The 24,042-nt window shown below is 46.1% G+C and overlaps 1 protein-coding gene and 1 long non-coding RNA gene across 4 annotated transcripts; both read left to right on the plus strand.

The window, feature by feature from the left end:
- The first annotated feature begins 14,994 nt into the window (after nucleotides 1-14,994).
- Nucleotides 14,995-18,726, plus strand: LOC139362516 (uncharacterized). The gene is made up of 4 exons (XR_011621622.1): nucleotides 14,995-15,980; nucleotides 16,518-16,695; nucleotides 17,256-17,381; nucleotides 18,627-18,726. It is a non-coding gene; the product is annotated as an uncharacterized lncRNA (long non-coding RNA).
- Nucleotides 18,727-19,069: 343 nt separating this feature from the next.
- LOC105474736 (paired box 4) lies at nucleotides 19,070-23,582 on the plus strand. 3 transcript variants are annotated; one of them, XM_071094075.1, is made up of 9 exons: nucleotides 19,070-19,249; nucleotides 19,555-19,770; nucleotides 20,090-20,165; nucleotides 20,769-20,894; nucleotides 21,119-21,201; nucleotides 21,562-21,631; nucleotides 22,409-22,464; nucleotides 22,731-22,872; nucleotides 23,413-23,582. In XM_071094075.1, exons 1-9 carry the CDS (start codon nucleotides 19,130-19,132, stop codon nucleotides 23,550-23,552), a joined length of 1,029 nt encoding a protein of 342 aa, XP_070950176.1. In that variant the 5' UTR covers nucleotides 19,070-19,129; the 3' UTR covers nucleotides 23,553-23,582. The 3 variants fall into 3 exon arrangements, with proteins under 3 accessions (XP_070950176.1, XP_011727879.2, XP_011727871.2); XM_011729577.2 differs by having other exon boundaries at nucleotides 23,201-23,526; XM_011729569.2 differs by lacking the exon at nucleotides 19,070-19,249 and having other exon boundaries at nucleotides 19,430-19,770.
- Nucleotides 23,583-24,042: the final 460 nt, after the last annotated feature.

The following is a 24,042-nucleotide window of genomic DNA, read 5'->3' on the forward strand; positions in this document are numbered from 1 at the left end:
GAACCAGGAGAATTATTGCCTTGCTGGGCACTCACTCTACAGTCCTTGCCTTGGAAGCAGGGTAGGACCTCATCTTTGGGGCCAGGCAGGAAAGAAGAGAACAGAAGATGCTTGGTTCTTGGGGACGTGGTTTAGAAGGGGTCTGGCAATCTCTCTCCAGGCCTCAGTGCTAAGGGGTTACTGTAAGAGAGGTGCTAATTAAAACAATGGAATCATTTCTGTTATGGGTTAAATTGTGTCTTCCCAAAATTCACATGTCGAAGTCCTCACTTCCCAGTACTTCATAATGTGACTGTGTTTGGAGCTAGGGTCATTGCAGGTGTAATTAGTTAAGATGAGGGCATACTGGCATAGGATGGGACCTAATCCAACATGACTGCTGATACGGTTTGGCTGTGTCCCCACTCAAATCTTATTTTGAATTGTAGCTCCCATAATTCCCATGTGCTTGTGGGAGGGACCTAGTGAGAGATAATTGAATCATGTGGGCAGTATTCCCCATACTGTTCCCATGGTAGGGAATAAGTCTCATGAGATCTGATGGTTTTATAAGGGGTTTCCCCTTCCACTTGGCTCTCATTCTTTCTTGTCTGCAGCCATGTAAGACGTGCCTTTTGCCTTCTGCCGTGATTGGGAAGCTTTCCCAGCCATGTGGAACTGTGAGTCCATTAAGCCTCTTTATCTTTATAAATAACCCAGTCTCAGGTATGTCTTTATCAGCAGCATGAAAATGAGTAATAAAATTGGTGTCCTTAGGAAAAGAATGGAGAGACACAGTGAAGAGATACATACGCGCATGTGCGCACACACACACACACACACACACAGAGGGTGAACACCACGTGAGGATTTCAGTTATGCTGACGCAAGCCAAGGAACTACCAGAAGCTAGTAGAAAGGCCTGGAGCAGATCCTTCCCTGGTGCCTTCAGAGGAAGCATGGTCCTGCCAACATCTGGATCTCAGGCTTCTAGCCCCCAGAACTGTGAGGCAATATAAATGTATGTAGTCTGAGTCCCTCAGTTTGTAGTACTTTGTTAGGCAGCTGTATAGCAAATGAACACAATTCCCTTTGATGAAAATAAAAAGATGAACTAGGGTTAGTCTATTCATAGAAAGCTGAGGTTTCACAGCAAAAAGAAGCAGCAGAGTTTGGCCTAAATCTCAGTTTTTCTAGGCAATGTCCTCCCCTCCACACACTTGACAACGGTGTCTTCCCACTGTCCCTGGATGGGCAGGACAGAAGAAGCCAGAAGTCGAGAAGAGGGAGTTTCCCATGCTTTCTTTTTCTGCCTTCCCCTCCCACATGCTCCGTCTTCCCACTTCAAATTTCTCCCTTTGTTTCCTACTCCATGAGTTTTTAAGATTACAGCTTTAATGTCTTCTAAAAATTGAGACTGGATTGGCAGAGAAAGAACTAGGAGGCAGGACTCACTCTAGGACCTTAATTCCTCTGTTTTGCCGCTAACTCTTTATTGCCTCACTAACCAGATCAGAGCTCAAGGCGTCTTACTCTTCAGTTCAGAGAAATCCAAGCATCTGAGGTGCTGTGTCCCCTAGTTACCCCCACTTTCTTTCTGTGTCCAGACCAAAAATAACAGAGTGCCTTGACCACTCTGTGATCCAGCCAGCTACAGGTTTTCCCCAGCAGGCTTGAACCCAGCCTGGGGCCTTGAACATTCCCGGGCACTAATAAAGGTATCTAAGTTGTTGCCCAAAACACTGAAAGAAACCGGCCCCAGCCCTGAGCCAAATTCCTCATATAGACTCCATATCCTGACACCCTCGATGTGGACATACCTAGGTAGACCTTCCCTTTTCTCTCACTGTCCACCGCAAGCATTGCTGCAGGCCACTCTGTATATGTTTCCCCTAATAGATGCGTTGGACTCATCATCCTGGCATTTAGTGCTTCTTTCTTTGGAATCCCTACCAGCCCCATCTTAGGATGGCTTGGGCCCTCCCTTGTGGGAATTCCCCTGCTGTGATGCTTGGGGCAACTCCAGCCCAGGTTTGGCCAGAAGAAACATGGGGAGAGAGACAAGCTGCCATATCTTGTTTGAGTTGCTTGGTATCTCTGTGAGCTGATGAATTTCTCTTGCCATGCCTTCTCTCTCATGTGGGGCTCTGCCAGAACTCATGATACGTAAACTCTGGCTGGATGTGATGGCTCGTGCCTGTAATCCCAGCACTTCAGGTGAGAGAGGATTGCTTGAGTTCAGGAGTTTGAGACCAACCTGTGCAACATAGTGAGACCTCATCTTTACTAAAAATCAAAATATTAGCCTGGTGTGGTGGTACATGCCTGTAATCCCAGCTAAGTAGGCTAAAGCAGGAGGATCGCTTGAGTCCAGAAGGTTGAGGTTGCGGTAAGCCAAGATCATGCCATTGCACTCTAGCCTGTGTAACAGAGCAAGACCCTGCCTCAAAAAAACAAAACAAAACAAAACAAAACAAAAAAACAGATAGATATGTAAACTCTAAGGGAGTCTGTTCTTCATAGACCGACACCTTTGCACACTTGTTTTACCTTTGGCCTTCATCTTCATAGACTGACATCTTCATTATTGCCCAAGGCTCTACCAATAGCTTCAAAAGCAGCTTTCTTTCTTTCTTTCTTTCTTTCTTTCTTTCTTTCTTTCTTTCTTTCTTTCTTTCTTTCTTTCTTTCTTTCTTTCTTTCTTTCTTTCTTTCTTCCTTTTTTTCAGATGGAGTCTCACTCTTTTGCCAGGCTGGAGTGCAGTGGCACAATCTTGGCTCACTGCAACCTACGCCTCCTGGGTTCAAGCGATTCTCCTGCCTCAGTCTCCCAAGTAGCTGGGACTACAGGCATGCGCCATCATGCCCAGCTATGTTTTGTATTTTTAGTAGAGACGGGGTTTCACCAAGTTGGCCAGGATGGTCTCGATCTCTTGACCTCGTGATCTGCCCACCTCGGCCTCCAAAAGTGCTGGGATTACAGATGTGAGCCACTGTGCCCAGCCAAGCTTTCATTTTTCACTGAGGTAAGGGTGATAAGAAGGAGGGAAGAGAAAGCATGCATAAGAAATCTATTCTCATGAACATCATGCGAAGTGAAATAAGCCTCACACAAAAGGACACATATTGTATGGTTTCATGCATATGTGGTACCTAGAATAGGCAAATTCACATAGACAGAGAGTAGAATAGAGTTTACGAAGGGCTGAGTGGAGGAAGAGTTGGGGAGTTACTGTTCAAGGGGTACAGAGTGTCTGCTTGGAATGATGAAACACTTCTGGAGATGGATGGTGGTGATGGTTGTACAACATTGTGAATGCACTTAATAGCAATGAATTGTACCTGTAAAAAATGGTTAAAGAGGCAAGTTTTATGTTATGTATATTTTACCACAAATTAAAAGAAAAGAAGGGCCAGGCATGGTGGCTCATGCCTGTAGTCCCAGCACTTTGGGAGGCCGAGGTGGGCGAATCATGAGGTCGGGAGTTCGAGACCAGCCTGGCCAACATGGTGAAACCCCATCTCTACTAAAAATATGAAAATTAGCCAGGCATGGTGGTGGACGCCTGTAATCCCAGCTACTCTGGAGGCTGAGGCAGGAGAATAGCTTGAGTCCAGGAGGCGGAGGTTGCAGTGAGCCAAGATTGCACCATTGCATTCCAGCCTGGGCGACAGAGCAAGACTCCGTCTCAAAAAAAAAAAAAAAAAAAAAAAAAAAAAAGAAGAAGAAAAGAAAATTCCAGAAATAAAATTATTATTATTATTATTGTTATTATTTTGAGACAAGGTCTCATTCTGTCACCCAGGCTGGAGTGCAGTGATGCCATCCCAGCTCACTGCAGCCTTGACCTCCCGGGCTCTAGTGATTCTCCTACCTTAGCCTCCCAAGTAGCTGGTACTATAGGTGTGCACCAACACTCTCAGCTAATTTTTTGTTTTTAGTTTTTTGTTATTGTTGTTGTTTTTTCTTGGCTTTTTTTTTTTTTTTTTTTGTATTTTGTGTAGAGATGGGTCTCCCTAGGTTGCTCAGGCTGGTCTCAAACTCTTGGGCTCAAGTGAAAATTAGCATTATTTACTACTGATCCAACATAATTGTTATTCTGAGTTACTAAGATTAGCAACTTTGGGGCGGGCACGGTGGCTCATGCCTGTAATCCCAGCACTTTGGGAGGCTGAGGCGGGTGGATCACTTGAGGTCAGGAGTTCAAGACCAGCCTGGCCAACATGGTAAAACCCCGTCTCTGCTAAAAATACAAAACAATTAACCAGGTGTGGTGGTGCATGCCTGTAGTCCCAGCTACTCGGGAGGCTGAGGCAGAAGAATCGCTTGAACCCGGGAGGCGGAGGTTGCAGTGAGCTGAGATTTCGCTACTGCACTCCAGCCTAGAGGACAGAGATTCATCTCAAAACAAAAAAAAAGATTAGCACCTTTGGACAATCACGTTAGATAATTTGATTGATCTTTTTGTCAGTTGTTTTAAAATAGATTCCTCATTTTTTCAAGAAAAAGAAGAAGCATTCCATTCTCAGACCCAGCTTCCTCCAACACCCAGAGAATTTAACTCTGTTGGATTCCAGAGCCTGTCTTTTCAGTTCCATCCCTAAAGAAAGTCAGACACACAGTGCAGGGTGGGGGTGTCCAGAGATCCAGTGCCGGAGGGGAACTGGGACTTCAGCGCACTCACTAAAGCCACCGCTTTCCCAAGTCTGCACATCCTCTTGCCCTATCTCTCCTCCTGTCACACTGCTGAGGCTCTCGGCAATGAAGGGAGCCTGGGTTGCTGACAATTATTCTCAGGCTGTGTCCCTGCAAATGCAGAGCACTGGGCAGACTGCAGGGGGGGCCACGGTGCTGACCTGGTGGGGATCAGCCAGAACCCCAGGTGACTTACCCAGGTGTCTGAGGTCAAGCAGCTCCACAGAGCTTTCTTTCCAAACAGTGGTTGAGACAATTATAATTATGCATTCAATTATAAAAGTAGGATGCTGAAGAGAAACCAGCATAGGAGGTAAAGAAAGGGTTGCCATGAAAGGTCTAAATGCTGGAGAGTGGGAGAAGGCAATACAATCAGAGAGTAAAAAGAAGTTTCCTCTAAACATTAGTGTTGGGCTGTCTTCTAGAAAAAAAAAGAGAAATGTGGAGCAGGCCAGGGAGGGCTAACATCATTGATTTCAGGTATCGGAGACTTCAGAGAGTAGAGCTGTTTTGATTCAGAACCAAGAAGTGAACCTGAGGAGCAGTGAAGAGGAATTGGATGAGTGAGGATTAGCAGTGGAGGAGATGCCAGCTAGACTGATAATGAAACCTGGGACAATGGTTCCTTTCAAGTGTGGCTATTGCATTCAATGGTTCCAAGCCGAAGATAGTGATGAGACTTAATTTATAATCACCTATCTTTACATAGCTTGTTCTCTGGGTAGTGTAATGCTTTTGTTGGGCTGAGTAGGTGTTGCTTTGGGGGCCTTTGTGGGCAGAGTAAAGCTGAAGAGCTCTGGATTCCTGGCAGAGCAGTAGGACCCTTATCCTTAGGGAGTGAATTTTCTTTCCCATTTCCTCTGGGTCTTGCTAAGCAATGGAATACTGAGTTTTCCTATGTGGGGCTTGACACAGCCTGATTTTCAGTGATGGCTAGAAAAAATACAGCGCCCCCTGCCACTTTAACCTAGGCCAGGCTAAGACTCCACAACCTTCAGAAAGCACATAGGCAAAGACCTGGACTATTGGTGGCTTATGCTTCTTATCCCCTTCCCTTTAAAAAATGCAAAAATTTGGGTATTTTTCTTTTTCTTTTTTTTTTTTTAGAGACAGGGTCTCACTCTGTCATCCAGGCTAGAGTTCCGTGGTGTAAGCATTGTTCACTGCAGCCCCGACTTCCCAGGCTCAAGGAATCCGACCTCCTCAACCTCATTGGGAGGGGAGCTGGTACTACAAGTGTGTGCCACCAATGCCTGGCTAATTTTTATAGAGATGGGTTCTCACTATGTTGCCCAGGCTGGTCTTGAACTCCTGGGCTCAAGTGATCCTCCAGTCTCAGCCTCCTAAAGTGCTGGGATTACAGGCATGAGCCACTGTGCTCAGTTATTTTTTAAAAAGCTTTACTGCAAGTAGACTGGCAAGGAGACAGGAGGCTAATGCTTAAATCTGTCTTCCTGATCTGGGGATGGGTCAAGCTTTTATGGCATTTCTAACTAGTCCAGGGTGATGCCAATGCAGCCGGTCTGCCAGGCTGCTGGTATTACAATTATCAGGGGTTTTTTGTTGTCTTCTCCTTCTCCTTCTTCTTCTTCTTCCTCCTACTCCTACTCCTCCTTCTTTTTTCTTTTCTTTTCTTTTCTTTCTAGATGGAGTCTCGCTCTGTTGCCCAGGCTGGAGTGCAGTGGCGCGATCTCGGCTCGCTGCAAGCTCCGCCTCCCGGGTTCACGCCACTCTCCTGCCTCAACCTCCCCAGTAGCTGGGACTACAGGCACCCGCCACCACTCCTGGCTAATTTTTTTTGTATTTTTAGTAGAGACGGGGTTTCACCGTGTTTGCCAGGATGGTCTTGATCTCCTGACCTCGTGATCCGCCCGCCTCAGCCTCCCAAAGTGCTGGGATTACAGGCGTGAGCCACTGCGCCCAGTCTCTTTCTTTCCCTTCCCTCCCTCCCTTCCTTCCTTCCTACCTTCCTTCCTTCCTTCCTACCTTCCTTTCTTCCTTCCTTCTCTCTCTCTCTCTCTCTCTCTCTCTCTCTCTCTCTCTCTCTCTCTCATTCTGTGTCTCTCTTTTTTGAGATGGGGGTTTCTACCAAAAAACTATGTTGCCCAGGCTGGTCTCGAACTATTGCCCTCAAACAATCCTTCTGCCATAGCCTCTTAAAATGCTGGGATTATGGGAATGAGCCACAATGCCTGTTAAAGTTTTGGTGGTTTTCAAAAGCAGCAGAAAGATAGCCACCCAACTATCTCCTAGGCAAGATAAATCTAGGCCAGAGAAGAAGTTTCATATAATAGGCTGGTGACCCCAAAGATAAAAAAGGCCAACTGAAGAAGCAGAGAGACGGAAATAACAGGAGCACAGAGTAGGAGCAGGGAGGATGGCCTGGGAGTCTCCTAGACTATAACTACAGAACTCAGTCAATAGATAATAATATTAACTGCCAGTACACAATAGTAATATTAATAGTAATAACATACAACACTCATATAGAATGTTCTACATTTATTAATTTATATAACATTCACAACAGTCCTATGATGTAGCTGCTATTGTCATTTTTATTTTATACATGCAGAAAAATGAAGCACAGAAAGTTTTAAAATGTAAGCTTAAAAAAAGGATGTAGGCTCCAAGAGGGCAGAGATTTCTGTGCTTTTTATTCACAGTGCCTGGCACATGTTCAATAATTATTTGTTGAATTGACAGTTAACTGATCCAAGATCATGCAGATGGCATGACACGGCTGGGATGGGAACTGAGGTTTGATGTCTGTAGAATTCCCATTGTTAATTACTGAGCCATACTGTCCCAGATGCTGTTACAGGAGATGAACTTCATGTGTCTCTCAGCCTGAGCTACGTCTGCTTGATAAATCCTTACCCTCAAAGCTGGCTAGCTGAGGAAACACTTCCTAACTTGTTTTATGAGGCCAATATCACCCTAATACCAAGAGATAAAGACATTGCAAAAAAGGAAAACACAGACCAACATTGCTTATGAACCTGGATGCAAAAATTCTCAACAAAATATTAGCACATCAAATCCAACACTGTCTAAAAAGAATTATACAGCATGATCAAGTGGGATTTATTTCAGGTTTCTAAGCTGGTTCCACATTAAAAACCATTCAATGTAATCCACCACATCAACAAGCTAAAGAAGAAAAAAAATCATACAATCGTATCAGCTGACGTAAAAAAAGCATTTAACAAAACCCAATACCTACTCAGGATAAAAATGCTCAGCAAACTAGGAATGGAGGAGAACTTCCTCAATTTGATAAAGAAATCTACAAAAATCCCACAGCTTAAGTTCATCAGTTGTAACAAATGTACCACTCTGGTTGGGGATATTGATAACAGGGGGAGTTATGCAGGTGTGGGGCAAAGGGTAGATGGGAAATCTCTGCACCTTGCATTTAATTTTGTTGTGAACCTAAAACTGCTCTAAACAGTAAAGTCTGTTAAAAAATACATATTGCCTTGGATAGGGAGACTTGCTATTGTGAAGATGACAATTCTTTCTAAATTAATTATTATACCGTCCAATTTTTTTTTTTTTTTTTTGAGACAGTTTCATTCTGTCGCCCAGACTGGAGTGCGGTGACATGATGATGGCTCACTGCAGTCTCAACCTCTGGGGCTCAAGTGATCCTCCCACCTCAGCCTCCTGAGTAACTGGGACTACAGGCAGGCTCCACCATGCCCTGCTAGTTTTTTTGTTTTTTTTTGTTTTTTTGTATTTTTGAGAGATGGGGTTTGCCATGTTGCCCAGGCTGGTCTTTAACTCCTAGGCTCAAGCAATCCACCCACCTTGGCCTCCCAAATTTCCAGGATTACAGGTGTGAGCCACTGCTCCTGGCTCAAAGTTTTTAATTGACAAAATGATACTATTGCTCAACTGAAAAATAAACTTGAGTGGATGAATTAGAAAAGTTCTGAATAAAGAGTAATGAAAAGGGTACTAACTCTTCCAGCTATTATATTAAAATGCATCATAAGCAGAGTGTAGTGGCTTAGGCCTGTAATCTCAACATTTTGGGAGGTTGATGTGGGAAGATCACTTGAGGCCAGCAGTTTGAGACGAGCCTGACCAGTAGAGTGAGACCCCCATCTCTACAAAAAATCAAAAAGAAATAAAAGTAAATATAAAAAAACAAAAAGATGAAAAATTAAAAAATAAAAAACAGAAATAGGTAAAATAAAAATAAATAAGTAAATAAGAGAAAGAATAAAGAATAAAATGCATTATAGCACAATTACAAGTTTGAAAGGGCAGTAGTCACATGGAAATAAGCAACGAGCAGAATAAAATTTCCAGAAGATAAAAAAGTAAAACTAAACTAAAGCTAGCATCAGACTTGATGGTGAGTAACTGGACATTTACCCAAGATTGAGAACAAGGGAAAGATGTTCTCTCTCACCACTCCTATTCAACATCATATTGGAAGTCCTAGCTGGTGCAATAAGACAAGAAAGGGAAACGAAAGATACATAGATGGGGAAGGAAGAAATACAACTGTCGTTGTTGACATGATTGCTTATATGTAAAATTCCAAAGAACCGACCAATTGAACAAAAACCTCCAGGAATTAACAGTACTTCTCAGGATATAAGGTTAACTTATAAAAGCCAGTTGCTTTCCTTTATACCGGCAATAAACAATTGGAATTGGGATTTTTTAAATGATAGCATTTATCAAAATGAAGCACCACAAAAGTAAAATACTTAGATATAAATCTAACAAAATATATACAGGATCTTTATGGGGAAAACTATAAAACTCTGATGAAATAAATCAAAGAAGACCTAAATAAATGAAGAGATAGTTCATGTTCATGGATTGGAAAACTCGGTATTATTAAAATGTCAATTCTTCCCAACTTGATCTGTAGACTCAATGAAATCCCAATCAAAATCCCAGCAAACTATTTTATAGATATTGACAAACTGATTCTAAAGTTTATATGAAAAGGCAAGGATGCAGATTCCAATACAATGTGGAAGAAGAGTAAAGTTAGAGGACGCACTTTACCCAATTTCAAGACTTACTTTAAAGCTACGTAATCAAGACAGTATGGTGTTGGTGAAAGAACAGACACATAGATCAAAGGAACAGAATAGAGAGCCCAGAAATTGATCGACACAAATACAACCAGTTAATATTTGATAAAGGAGCAAAGGCAATTCAATGGAGAAAGGATGGTCTTTTCAACAAACGTTCAACAATTGGAACATATGCTAAGAAATGAACTTAGACACAGACCTTGCACATTTCATAAAATTAACTCAAAATGGTTTATAAATCTAGATGTAAAATGCAAAACTATAAAAATTCTGGAAGGAAACACAGAAGAAAATCTAGATGACTTCACATTTGGTGATGAGTTTTTAGATATAAACCGAAAGCATGATGAATGAAAAAAATTGATAAATTGGACTTTATTAAAATTAAAATTTTCTGCTCTGCAAAAGACATTGTTAAGAAAATCAAAAGACAAACCACAGACTTGGAGAAAATATTTGCAAAACATATATCTGATAAAGGACTTGTATCCAAAATATACAAAGAACTCTTAAATCCATTTAAAAAGTGGGCAGGCCTGGCACGGTGGCTCACGCCTCTAATCCCAGCACTTTGGGAGGCCGAGGTGGGCGGATCATGAGGTCAGGAGATTGAGACCATCCTGGAGAACACGGTGAAACCTGTGTCTACTAAAACTACAAAAAATTAGCTGAGTGTGGTGGTGGGCGCCTGTAGTCCCAGTTACTTGGGAGGCTGAGGCAGGAGAATGGCGTCAACCCGGGAGGCAGAGCTTGCAGTGAGCTGAGATCGCGCCACAGCACTCCAGCCTGGACAACAGAGCAAGACTATGTCTAAAAAAAAAAAAAAATGTGGGCGAAGTTGGGCACAGTGGAGTATGTATACTTGTAATCTCAGCTACCTGGGAGGCTGAGGTGGGAGGATCACTTGAGCCCAGAAGTTTGAATCCAACCTGGACAACATAGTAAGACTCCACCTCTTAAACAAAAAAATGGGTTAAAGGTCTGAACTGAAACTTCACCAGAGAATGTGTACAGATGGCAAATAAGCATATGGAAAGATGTCCAACATCATTTTTTGTTAGAGAATTACAAATTAAAACAAGAATGAAATTCCGTTATATTTAAGATAGCTGAAATACAAAAAACTGGCAAAACCAATTGCTGGCAAGGATGCAAAGTAACAGGAACTATCATCCATTGTGGCTAGGAATGCAAAATGGTGCAGTCACTTTGGAAAACACTTTGGCAGTTTATTTTTACTTTTACTTATTTTTATTTTTTTAACAAAGCTACACGTAGTCTTACCATACAACACATTATGCTCCTTTGTATTTAATTGAATGGGTTGAAAATGTATGTTCACACAAAAACTTGCACACCTGCACGTAAATGTTTATAGTAAACTTATTTATAATTGCCAGAACTTGGAAGCAACCAAGGTGTCCTTCAATAGGTGAACGGATAAACTGTGGTGCATCCATACAATAAAACATTACTCATTACTAAAAAGAAATGAACTCTCAAGCCATGAATAGACATAGATAAACTTAAACACATATTGCTAAGTGAAAGAAGCCAGTCTGGAAATGCTATATGCTCTCTAATTCCGTTATATGACGTTCTGGAAAAGGCAAAACAAAAAACAAACAAAAAAGCCCAAAATATCAGCAATGGTAAAAAGATCATGGTTACCAGGTAAAGCACCAGGGTTTCTCACAATGGTGAAACTATTCTGTATGATACTATAGTGGTGGATACATAACATTATGCATTTGTCAAAAACTATAGAACTTTACAGCACAAATAGTGAACTTTAATGTATGTAAATTTTTAAAAGTCATGTTGAAGGTCAGAAATAGAATGCAGAATGTGACAAAATAGTCTAATTGTATTACAAATATATGAAACCACTTAATTGAAGGGATTGGGGGTAAAGCTACTGATTTAAGTAACTTTGGGAATGAACAGAGTCTGTAAAATTAAAGGCAAAATAAACTGTGCAAAAGCATTGTACTGCAGTTGATAAAGTTGCTTCATTTTTCTATATGGTTTGTGTTAAGAATTCAGATGCCACAATAATATATACTGGAACTGGGCAATTAAGTAAATAGATGGTGGATTATCAGAGCCAGATTTCTCACTGTTGGTGTGGGAGCTTACAGATAAGCAGGGTGGAAACCAGAATGATCCATGTAATAATGGATTAGAGTTGGAGACATCAGTATGAACTCATGTTTAGTTTAATTTAGATACAGGTGGTTACATATAAAAATATTGAAGATATGTGTATATATGTGGGTCAGTATACACACATATATTTCTTTGCTCTGTCAGCCAAGAGAACAGAAAAGCACTAACACCCCAGTAGCAACAAGCATACCTAGGGTCCAGATCTTGGTTTCTCATACCATTCTTCAATAAAAGGAACCAGGACTCCTTGGAGAAATGGTTGATTCTAGGGCTGGGGCAGGGAATATACAAGATAACCTGGAGCATCTTGCAGTTGCAGAGAGTAAAGAAGTGAAAAAAAAAAAAAAAATCCCCAAAAGACCCCAAACTCAAGAAACAAACAAAAAATTCAAACCCTACCATAATGGGGACATGCCAAAGGACACAGGAGTCAACTGAAAGGGTTCCCAATTGTCAAACCTGGAATAATTTGATCAACAAAATAAAGTAATATATTGTATTATAACACTCCAAAATAAAACACATTTCCTTAGAATAAAATAAGTCCATATTGATATAAATACATGAGAGAAAAAAGGGAAATCTCCCCAGCAGAAGAAATCTGAATGATTTATGCAGACACTCCACTGTCAAGTAAGTGGAGCATAACTCCTCACTCCTTAAGTGTGAGCTGTGCACAATGACTTCCTTCAGAAAAGTACCATTAGGAAAGGGGGACATAGTAATGTTAGTGGACAGATCTGAAATACACTACCTTAGCCAGGTGCTCAAGATCACCATCAACAGTGATAGATATACCATGTTGATAGTATGTACCCTTAACGTGATGTGATGACTCAGGAGTTGACCCCAAAGCCCCAGGTATGATGTGATGAAAATGGTACTTTACCTCTTCAGTCTTCTTCTCCCAAATCCATAACCCCAGCCTAATCATGAGAAAAGCATAGATCCTGGTTGAGGGACATTCCACAAATACCTGACTCCTCAAAACTGTCCAAGTCATCAAAAACAAGCAAAGTCTGAGAAACTGTCACGGCCAAGAGGAGCCCGAGACATGACGGTTAATGGAAAGCAGGCTCCTGGATGGGATCCTGGAATAGAAAAAGAACATTTGGGTAAAACAGAAAATCTGAAGATAGAATGGGCTTTAGGTAAGAATAACATATTTACCATTAGTTTATTAATTATAATAAATGTACCATACCAATGTAAGACGTTAATAATAACAGGAATCTGGTGTGGGGCATATGGGAACTGTCTGTACTATCTCTGAAGTGTCTCTGTAAATCTAAAACTCCTAAAAAATAAGATTCATTGAAATAATGTTTACTTAAAAACAAACATCCCAGAGTCAAACCATAGAGGTCTTTAAAAAAAAAAAAAAAGAAAAAGAAAAAAGAAAGAAAATGAAAGAAGAACAAACTGCAGCTGCCTCCCCAGATCTTCCACCCCATGCAAAGTGGGGCACAGTGGGGTGAGGAAAGCTTCTGGGAGCGCAGAGCTGGCAGATCTCATGGAACAGACGAACTTCAGGTTTCCAGTTTCCAGTTATCAGCGTGAGTGTGAACATTGCAGCCCTGAAGCAGCACCTTCCCCACACTGGCAGGGTTGATGCACAGGCCGACCCGAGGAGGAACTCTCCAAGGGCGGTCAGAGGTGCACGGTGGCTGCAGGTCCTGGTGGCTCTGGGCTGAACTCTGCACAGCCTGCCCTTCACTTCCCCACAGACTTCCTCCTGGCCTCCTTAGGCCCTAGGCTCTAGCCCCTGAACAACCTAGCTCTGTTGGGAGTTAGTCTGGGGAAGTGCAGATTCAACATCCCGCCTCATCTACCCTAGTCCTGAGAGAAATATGAGGCAAGATTGAGCTCAGAGTTTAGAGGCTCATGGTGAAAAAGAGGGGGAAAGGGAGGGCTCTTCTGTGCCCCCAGTTCAAAGTCACGGTTGGGAGGGTGTGCGCCTTCCTCCCTCCTTGGGGCGTTCCGAGGGAGGGATCCGGGTGCTAGCCTCCAGAAGCTGAGCAGGAGACTGCAGGGATTTGCGGGGAGGGAGTTTTGGTGTCAGAGCAGGGGCTGGGCTGGGAGAGTAGGGTAACTGCATAAAGCTTTACGGGGGTGGCGCGACTTTAGCGTGAGGGTCTGAAGTTTAGAATTTTCAGGGAACTCGAAGAGTCCCCGTGTTTTTGTAGCAAGGAAATCACTTTGACTTTAAGGTGGGAGGCACAGGCCGCCAGAGAGCTGTTTTGGACAGGTGGCGCGTGCGCTCTGGAAACCTGAGGGCTGGCAGGAGACGGCGCTTTCCGGATACAGAGAAGGGGCCCAGGATCCCACAGCCTACGAAAATGCACCATAGGGAGGGGGGGAAACAGCCTAGAGCTGGTGTTACCTCCCACAACAGGTGCCTAGAGCCCAAGACGAGGTGTCAGACCAACGACAGCGGGTCTCTGCGCTGGCCGCGCCCAGTCCTCTCCAGCTTTACGCACGGGCTTGTCTCGCCCTCTGGTCCCTTGAGGAAGGCAGGGGAACTCCAGCCGCCTCTCCTGAGGACAGGACTTTCCCTACAGACACGGAACTTTCTACCAGGGACTCCTAAGGGCAGAAGAAGCCAGCGATCAGGGCTCTACATCAGGGCGAGGGAAAGGCTGGAATGGCCATGGCTGGCCCCGGAGAGGGGCGCACAGCCTGTTGGCGGGTGGCAAGACCTTTGAGTTAATGTATAATTGTGAGCAGATGGCGGGGGCTGGCGGCAGCCCGGGGCCTGGGCCCAGCTAATGAGGGACAATTAGCCCCAAACCCGGTGGGGGTAGTTGAGAGAGTCAGACAGTCAAGGCAGATATTTGCTCCTCAAACAGTCTAGCGCGCTGGGCAGAGGGCTGAGTGGCAGAGCCTTTGGGCTCGCTAGGCCCCCCTGCCAGGGCCCTTTACCACTTTTCCCTCCCCCATCACCTCTGGGTCGAAAGCCTCTGTTTGTTCAGACCCAAGAGCGCGTCATAAAGGCGGAGGGAGAGGGTAGTTTATGGGGTAAATCGCTGCCACCACCATCTGCCAGGGCTTGTCCCTGCTCCCCCTGATACCCCTATCTCCACCCTCATGCAGCTGTCTATAGGAATAGCCGGTCAGGACATGAGCCCTGAGCCCTTAGATGCAGGGGCAGATCTAGGGGGGAGGGATGAGGCAGGAATTGGGGACTAAGAGCAGGGCTACCACAGGTCTTCCTGGGGACCTCTTCCCACCCAGGCATGGCTAAGTAGAGTGACCAGCAGTCCCCAGCTGCCCGGGAATGGAATGGGCTGTAAGGACACTTGGGCAAATGCTGTCCTGCCCGAGGTCCTGAAATCCCCCTCTGCAGTCTCCCCTGTACCCCAAGACCAGCCTGAGGATGCCGGAGGAGGGTGGAAGAGGAAGAGAGTATGTGTCAGGGTGAAGTGGAAAACTCACTTATGTGGTATTTGGCCTTTGAGAGCAAGAGTTCCCAACCTTAGGATCAAGCTGAATGCACAACAACCACTTTCATCCCTAGAACTTCAAAACATTTACCCATGAAATAAGTCTTCCATTCTTTGATTTCTGGGTCTAGTCCTATTGCCCTACATCCTGCTTACTTCCAGTCTGACTTTTGCAATGGCTTCAAAGACTCTGAGGTGTGGAATGGACCCAAAGACCATCTGCCCAAGACCCTGATGACTGGCAACAAAACTTCCATGCACTAGAGGCTGTGTTTCACTTCCAGCATCCCACTCCACAGGCACCACCTTCCCAGCTACTGATGCCTCTTGCCTCGCCAATGACCCAGATAACCTGTGGTGTCTTTTGTGGAAACAACAGTGCCATTACTAACTTAGAGTGTAAATGCACCAAATCCCTAACAAAATGGAGTCTGATAACATCTAAAGAGGGAAGAAGGAAAACCCTGCTTCAAGTCTTCTTATAAACACCCATATGCATCTCTGACTATCCTGAGGCTCACTTCCACCACCACTACCATTGTCAGTGTTCTTAAGTCCAGGATCCTCCATTTCCAGGCAAGAATTCACCCTTGGTGTCACCTCAGTCAAGGAGTCAATTGGAGAATTGGTGAGGATACTCTCTGGGGACAGCTGGTGCTAAGCGACACACACTCTTCACACTCTTCTCCATTCACTCTCATTATCTCAGAGTGCTAGGAGCCAACTCAGTCAGTATTTAGGCAATAGTCTGTATACTCATTTATCTTTTATAGCAACACACATAACTCAGGAGTTGACCCCAAAGTGCAGGCACGTGCATTCTGGCTGGGAAGGTGTGTTGGTGTTTTGGGAAGGCATCTTTTGTTTCTGTACATTCAAAGCCTTAAGGACACAACCTGAAGTTCCCCATCTTCCATGCCCAGCATACCCTTCAGGAGTACTGGTGCTTGTGTGGGTGCACTTTTGCCTGCATGAGAATGGCTCTGTCCCTGCTTCAGGGTGGTAGGTGGACACAAAGTGGGCTCTGAGGATTCCCCATGGAAGGACACAGTGGGTCATTGGCTGTGGTTTGCCCTGCCTCAGGGCTGGTGTCAGTCAGCCCATGCACACCTCCCTCCTCCTCTCTCCTCTGCTCATGGCCTGTGACATCATTGGCTACTCCCAGAAGGCTGCCCTCTGCTCTTGAGCACGGGCTCTCTGTAGCTCTGGACCCCCTGGCAGGACTGAAGCAGGAGCAGAGTGGAGGCTGTGACCAAGACCAGACCATCACCACCCCTGAAGCCTGCAGGGGTCTCAGAAGTTGAGACTCCCACTGAAGCTCCCACCTCATTTCCTCCACAAAGGTAGTTCACCTGCAGGCTCATTGTCTGCCCTGCCCCTTATGCTGTCTCCATGCCTCTGTGTGGCCAAACCCAACTTCTCTCCCACTCTGTCTTTGTGGCTACCACCCTCCTGCCCCTTCCACCCGCTTTCCTGTTTTTCCATCTTGCAAGCACCAGTTATTTTTTCAGGCATATTAGTATGAATGTTGGGAATGTGTGGTGTGGCTATTGGGAATGGGGTTTCTGTTTGTGAGTTGGGACATAATGATTTAGGTTTGGAGATTATTTAGGTTTGGATACTGAATCTGCATCCCTACTGCTCCTTTGAATTCTGGTCATGTAGGAGAACTGAATCCTATCAAGGATTTAGGGTTTGGCTGATATTTTGAGCTCCTTCACCTGTCTTGCCACAGCCCTTTACAGTCCCTGCTTGACTCTCCTCTCTCCATTGTTTTTGCGGCAATTGCACAAACATGAAGCAGGGGCGGGAGCAGAGAAAGAGAGCCCAGGATTAGGAGCCAGAAATTGTAGCCTCTGGTGAGGAACTGACTTCTGAACCTTGAGTTTTATTCTCTGGACAGCCCCTGACTTGTGGGAATGCCAATCTGTGCCTCAGTTTTCTCTTTGGAAAACCTCTGCCTTACTTCCCAACCTTTTGGAAAGATGAGAATTTGAAGGGGTCTGTGCCTCCACCTACCTAGAAACAAGTGAGTAAAAGCCAATTTAGCTACTGAACTTAATAAGTAGACTCTGCATTCCAAACTCCTTGTAATTCTTCGTTTCACCAGAGCTAGTCTCCTTTCTCCAGTTGCTCTGTAATCTGTTGGAGAGCAAAGACTTTACCCTTTTCTGTTTACTGCCTTCATCCTGAACAACCAGCAATGTGCTCATGCTTAATATCTTATTCAGCATATAACTGCAGATGAATTAACTGAGCCCAGATGGCACACTTATTACAAGAAAATTCTATGCATAAGTTGTTCCTTGGGGTGACCTCCAGCACTACCAGGGTTCCAGGCATGAAAGGAGGCATCTTCAACTCCCATTAATTACTGATGAAAGTAGAAGAGGTATGGTGGCCTGTGGGACCTGTGTCCCTTGCTGCTCAGAGACTCTCTTGGGCTCATGACGGTTTCTGTATTCATCAGCAGACAGTCCTCTCCTGCTTCCCATTCCCTTCAATATGTCTTTGGTAAATGTTAGTTGAATGAATGAGTGTCCGATACCATAGAGGTGGTCTCTGAAATTGAAGCTTCACTTTGAGATCTAGAACTCTTCCGAGTTAACAGGAATGAACAATCTCAGCAGGTTAGAGATGCTAAGAGATGTGCGTCCTAGGAGAAGCCGGCTCTTCAGGCATGTTCATCTCTATGCCCAGTGTGTAGGACGAGAGCCTCAATGCCTGGGGGGTAGAGCTGAGTCCCAGTTTCTTCAGAGCTTCCTGGAGAGTATAAAAAAACAGGAGCAAGTCTTTCAGAAGTGCAGCATTTGGCTGGGCATTTTGGAGAGCCCAAATGAGGACTGCCTAATAGTGAAGGTGGACCCCTGAACTTGAGGACCCCAGAATCTCTGGCTCAGGTGTGTCATCCAGGGCTGAGAAACTTAGCAGCAGTTGGAGACAACAGCTGTCCATTTGGAAAGGGGAAAGCTTGAGCCTTTGAAAGCATCATCCCTTTCTACCTCCCCAACCTTTTGTAATGAATGTGTGGGAAGTGAGAACCCTCTCAATCCTCCCAGCCCCTTATCAGGACTTCAAGAAAGATCCAGTCCTCAGCCAACCTGCAGTGTTTTAGTTTTTATCACACAAAGGTTTAAATTAAAGGAATTAGAATTTTCTAATTTTAGCCAACTCACTGGCAAATTTTAGAAACCTGACCCTCTATCACAAAACACTACCTCCCAGGACCATTTCAAGCAAAAGACCTCACCCAAATAACCCCCCGTTATTACAGAGAGCCCCCAAGCTGAAAAAGGAGCTCCTAGAAGGAACTTCCCTTCCAAGGCTACTTTGCTGGAGTCTCATCCTTACGAGGAGGGTCAGCCTGGAGCATGCAGCAGGACGGTGAGGAGCCTGGGGGAAGTGGGAAGACACGGAGGACGACAGAGACAGGGGAAGACCTCAGGGCTTTGCTTCCATCAACTGTTTCATCTGCCATTGGCCAATGTTCTGGAGAAGTTTTTTCCAGCCCCTCACTTCCTGCCCTGTCCTGCTTCCCTTAGATCAGGAGAGTCAGAGGTTATGGGCAAGGAACAAAGACTCACCCATGAGCCAGCTCTCAAAGAAAGTGGGTTGCGTTGACAGCCTGGGGGCAGCAAGGATGCAGTCTCCCAGGAGAGGATGCACTCAGCGTTGGGAAGCCAGGCTGGAGGGGCCTGAGTGACCCTCTCCGCATGTGGGCAGGGCAGTGGGAGGTGGTGTGTGGATACCTCTCTCTCACGCCCAGGGATCAGCAGCATGAACCAGCTTGGGGGGCTCTTTGTGAATGGCCGGCCCCTGCCTCTGGATACCCGGCAGCAGATTGTGCGGCTAGCAGTCCGTGGAATGCGGCCCTGTGACATCTCACGGAGCCTTAAGGTAATGGGCCAGCATCTTTACCCAGTGATGGGGACAAGAAGCAGGGAGAAAGGGCTCCTCTGAAGGCAAGAGCCTGGGGCTGTTGCAGGCTCTGAGGGCTTTTGGGACTTGGGTCACTTCCTGGCAGACCCTCTTGGAGGTTGAAAAGGGGAACTTCAGACCCTCAAAGGTGAGGCTGGACTCCCAACTCCATGGCCTGGTCCAGTAAGTCTTGGCTTTGTCTTGTAGCCTCCTCCTGTCCCAGGGACACTCTCCCTCCTTCTGCCCATTGTGCCTCACTTGTCCCTGCTTCTCACCTGACTCAGGTATCTAACGGCTGTGTGAGCAAGATCCTAGGGCGTTATTACCGCACGGGTGTCTTGGAGCCCAAGGGCATTGGGGGAAGCAAGCCACGGCTGGCTACACCCCCTGTGGTGGCTCGAATTGCCCAGCTGAAGGGTGAGTGTCCAGCTCTCTTTGCCTGGGAAATCCAACGCCAGCTTTGTGCTGAAGGGCTTTGCACCCAGGACAAGACTCCCAGCGTAAGTACCCTTCCCTTCCAACAATGGGGCTGGAAAACAGGCTTTCTGGGGAGACAAATAGCCTTTCTTATTTGGCAATGAGGGCATCCCAGGCTGGTGACAGGGCTCCTGGGCTCTTCTGACCCATACGTTTTTCTTTTGAAAAGTGGTGGTAATAAGATAATTGGGAAGGAGAAAGCATAGAGAGAGAGATGAGGCTGCCCTTAGGAACAATGTGTGGGTGGAGACAGACAGGAAAAAGGATATTAAGGGGAATGTCCTCAGGGTATAGCCCTGGGTCTGAGCACCATCTCTCCACTCAACACCCTGACACTCCTAGGTCTCCTCCATCAACCGAGTCCTGCGGGCGCTACAGGAGGACCAGGGACTACCGTGGACACAGCTCAGGTCACCAGGTGAGTCTTGGAGTTGTCCCCAGGGCTAATCAGAGCCGAATCTCCAACATTTTATGGTTCTCAAAGCCTTTTCTCGTTCTTTCTTGGATCATCTTCACAACAACCCAATAAGGAGGACCAGGCAGTGAGTCTTATTCTCTCCCAGCAGAAGAAAATTGACATCCAGAAAAGTGAAGTGACTTACCCAAGGTCACCAGCTAGTTGATGGCAGGCCCTGGAACAGAACCCAGGTCCCCCAGCCCCTGGATTCACAGGATCTATTGAAGAAGAGGCAGGACTGAGTCTCATACCCTCCCTCTGCTCTGTGCATAGCTTCTTAGAGCATCATTCGTGTTCTTTGGGACCACACACACCTGGCCCAAGCCTGCTACTGGTCCCTCCAAAGCCCCGCACATTAAGCATACACCCCACCATGGTATTGAGAACCCTTTCCACCAAGTGACCCTGCAGTGACCTCTAAGTAACTGTGAATGCCCCGCCAACTTGGCTCTGCTCTTCTACCCATGGTGAGACACCCAGCTGCAGCCCCAGGGACTTAGGGACCCCATCTGACCAGAGGAATCAGCATCGCAAACCACCACAGACTGTTGTCTTCCTTTTCAGCTGTTTTGGCTCCAGCTCTCCTCACTCCCCACAGTGGCTCTGAGACTCCCCGGGGTCCCCACCCAGGGACCGGCCACCGGAATCGGACTATCTTCTCCCCAAGCCAAGCAGAGGCACTGGAGAAAGGTGCTGGGCTGGGGCAGATGGAGGGTCAGAGAGTCCTTGGTGTGACACAGGGACAGTGGCCCTGAGGTCTGTGGGCAAAGGCTGAGAGGTGCAGGCTGTGAGTGACCCTGCCTTGAGGAGGAAGGTAGTTTGGGATTGTAGCAGGTGGGGAGTGTTGCCTGAGGGGAGACCCATGTCTTGCTCCTCTCCCGGTGCCCTTACTTTGTGACCCTCAATCTCCACAGAGTTCCAGCGTGGGCAGTATCCTGATTCAGTGGCCCGTGGAAAGCTGGCTGCTGCCACCTCTCTGCCTGAGGACACTGTGAGGGTGAGTGAGCTCTGCAACACTGTGCACAAACCACAAGGAAGAAGAGTCTGTGCTGGCCAGGGCTTTGGGTTCCAATGAGGTGGAGAGGGGAGGTGAGAAGGTGGAAACAAACTTGTTTGGAGCAACAATCAGAGACGAGACCCTCCTTGTTCACCTTCTGCTGATTGCTCTCCTCTCTTCCCCAACCCAAACCTTTGAGTTGAGGAAGGGGCCAGAGAGCAAAAGCTAGAGCATGGAGGGAGGATGTCAGGCCCAAGGAAGGGCCAACATTCTGAGTTCGGGCTAGGAATATGTGGTGAGATCAGCAGGTGACAGGCAGCGTAAAGTACATCCAGCTGCATTGTCCCTGTCCTCGCTCAGGTCTGGTTTTCCAACAGAAGAGCCAAATGGCGCCGGCAAGAGAAGCTCAAGTGGGAAATGCAGCTGCCAGGTGATTTCTCTACACCATCATCCATCTGCCTGCTCATTCATCTATCCATCCATCCATCCAGCCAGCCAGCCAGCCATCCCCCATTCATCCATCCATTTATCCATCCACCCATGTATCCATCCATCCATCCATCTGTCTATCCACACATCCATTCATCCATGCATCATCCACCCAGCCATCCACCCAGGTACCCATTTATCCACTCATCTATCCATGCATCCATCCCTCCATCCATCCATCCATTTATCCATCCACCCATCTATCCATCCATCCAACCAGCCAGCCAGTCACCCACCCACCTGCTCACCCACCTATCTACCTATCCATTTATCCATCCATCAATCCACCGATTCATCCATGCATCTCCCCATGCATCCATCCATGCATCTGCTCATGCATTCATCCATTCATCCACTCATGCATCCATGCATCCATCAATTCATCTTTCCATTAATCTATGTATCCATCCACCCATCCATCCAACATTTACTCAGCATCTCCCAAGTGCCAGACCATGTGCCAGATGCTGGGCACACACAGTCCCCGTTCTTAAGGCTGCACTGTCCCCAGTACCATCACTGGAATTTAATCATTCTTCTCCAGTTTCCCAAGGACCTGTCTTGGGGAAGAGGACAGTTTTGGGTTAAAATATCCATCTCCTCCCACCCCTTCTAGAAGTGGTTGTTTCCTGGCATCCAACCTTCCTGCCTGTCACCACACTCCTCCCGTACCCGGCCCCAATTCCTCCTTCTGAGTGGATTCACTCTTATTTTATAGGTGCTTCCCAGGGGCTGACTGTACCAAGAGTTGCCCCAGGAATCATCTCTGCACAGGTACTCGGGAGGAGAGGGGAGTCTGTGCCGTGGGAAGACTGAAGGGCTCACGGGCTCTCCCATTTCTGGCCTGAGTCAGGATCTCTGGCTCTCTAGGGCCCCACAGAGTCCATGTTGAGAAAGTACTATCCCCAAAGTCTACTATGTGAACGGTGCCTTCTGCTGTTGTGCAGGATACAACCTGGGTGGCAGGCAGCTCTGGGGTCCCGGCGTTCTCTACTGGAGGCATCACTGGAAGCTGAGGTTCTTCTCTTGCTTTCTTTTAGCAGTCCCCTGGCAGTGTGCCCACAGCAGTCCTGCCTGCCCTAGAACCACTGGGTCCTTCCTGCTATCAGCTGTGCTGGGCAACAGCACCAGACAGGTGTCTGAGTGACACCCCACCTAAAGCCTGTCTCAAGCCCTGCTGGGGTAAGAATTCAGGCCAGGCCTCAGTCCTGCAGGATGTAGGGGAGGGCTGACTGATCCAACCTCCAGGAGAGCATGGATCTCCACTGGGGGTCATCAAAGGAACTTCAATACAGCTTTTCTTATTCTATGCATGGTACACAAAGTTAGGGAGACTAGTAACCCTTGAGTCTATGGTATCACTGACGGCCATAGCAGGTAAGGGTGTGAGATTGGGATTCAAGTGTGTATATGCAGGATGGGAAACTGATGTCTCAGTCTTTCTCCCACAGCGACTTTGAGAGGTGGGATGGGAACAATAACCCCAAGCTCTCTCTATTTGTCCCCACAGGCCACTTGCCCCCACAGCCGAATTCCCTGGACTCAGGACTGCTTTGCCTTCCTTGTCCTTCCTCCCACTGTCCCCTGGCCAGTCTTAGTGGCTGTGAGGCCCTGCTCTGGCCTGGCTGCCCACTACTGTATGGCTTGGAATGAGGCAGGAATGGGAAGGAGATGGCATAGGGAGGATCTAATACCATTGTCCTTACCATCTTGCCCATATAGACTGTGGCTCCTTCCTCTTTCCTGTGATTGCTCCCTCCTGTGTGGACCTTGCCTGGCCCTGCCTCGATGCCTCTCTGGCATATTACCTGATTGGAGGGGCTGGTGAAGCAACACCCACCCACTTCTCACACTGGTCTTAAGAGGCCTCCACTCAGCAGTAATAAAAGCAGTTTTTATTAGCAGTAGTTCTGTTGTCCATCATGTTTTCCCTGTGAGCACCCCTATGCCCACTCTAATATTTAACAATTATAGACAGTTTGCCCTATCATTTATTTACATCTACGTATCTTATCCTCCAATCTATGCATGTATGTATGTATGTGTGTAGGCTATATATGTATCTAAACAATGTATTTGTCAATGCGTCAATTTATCTACTCTATTATGTATGTATCTATATGTGTATTATGTATGTATCTATCTTGGTGTTTGGGGGCTCGTATGTCTACGTATATGCACAAGTGTGTGTGTGCACACACACACACACACTGATATTATATCATGGCATTTTATTCCTAAATCTTCCAGCATGCATCCCCAAAAAACAAGAAACTTGTCTTACATAATCACAATATTATATCCGCATCTAAGAAAATTTACTGTAACTCCTTAATCTAAGAAAATAGACAT

Source organism: Macaca nemestrina, chromosome 4, assembly GCF_043159975.1.
Source record: "Macaca nemestrina isolate mMacNem1 chromosome 4, mMacNem.hap1, whole genome shotgun sequence".
NCBI lineage: Eukaryota > Metazoa > Chordata > Mammalia > Primates > Cercopithecidae > Macaca > Macaca nemestrina.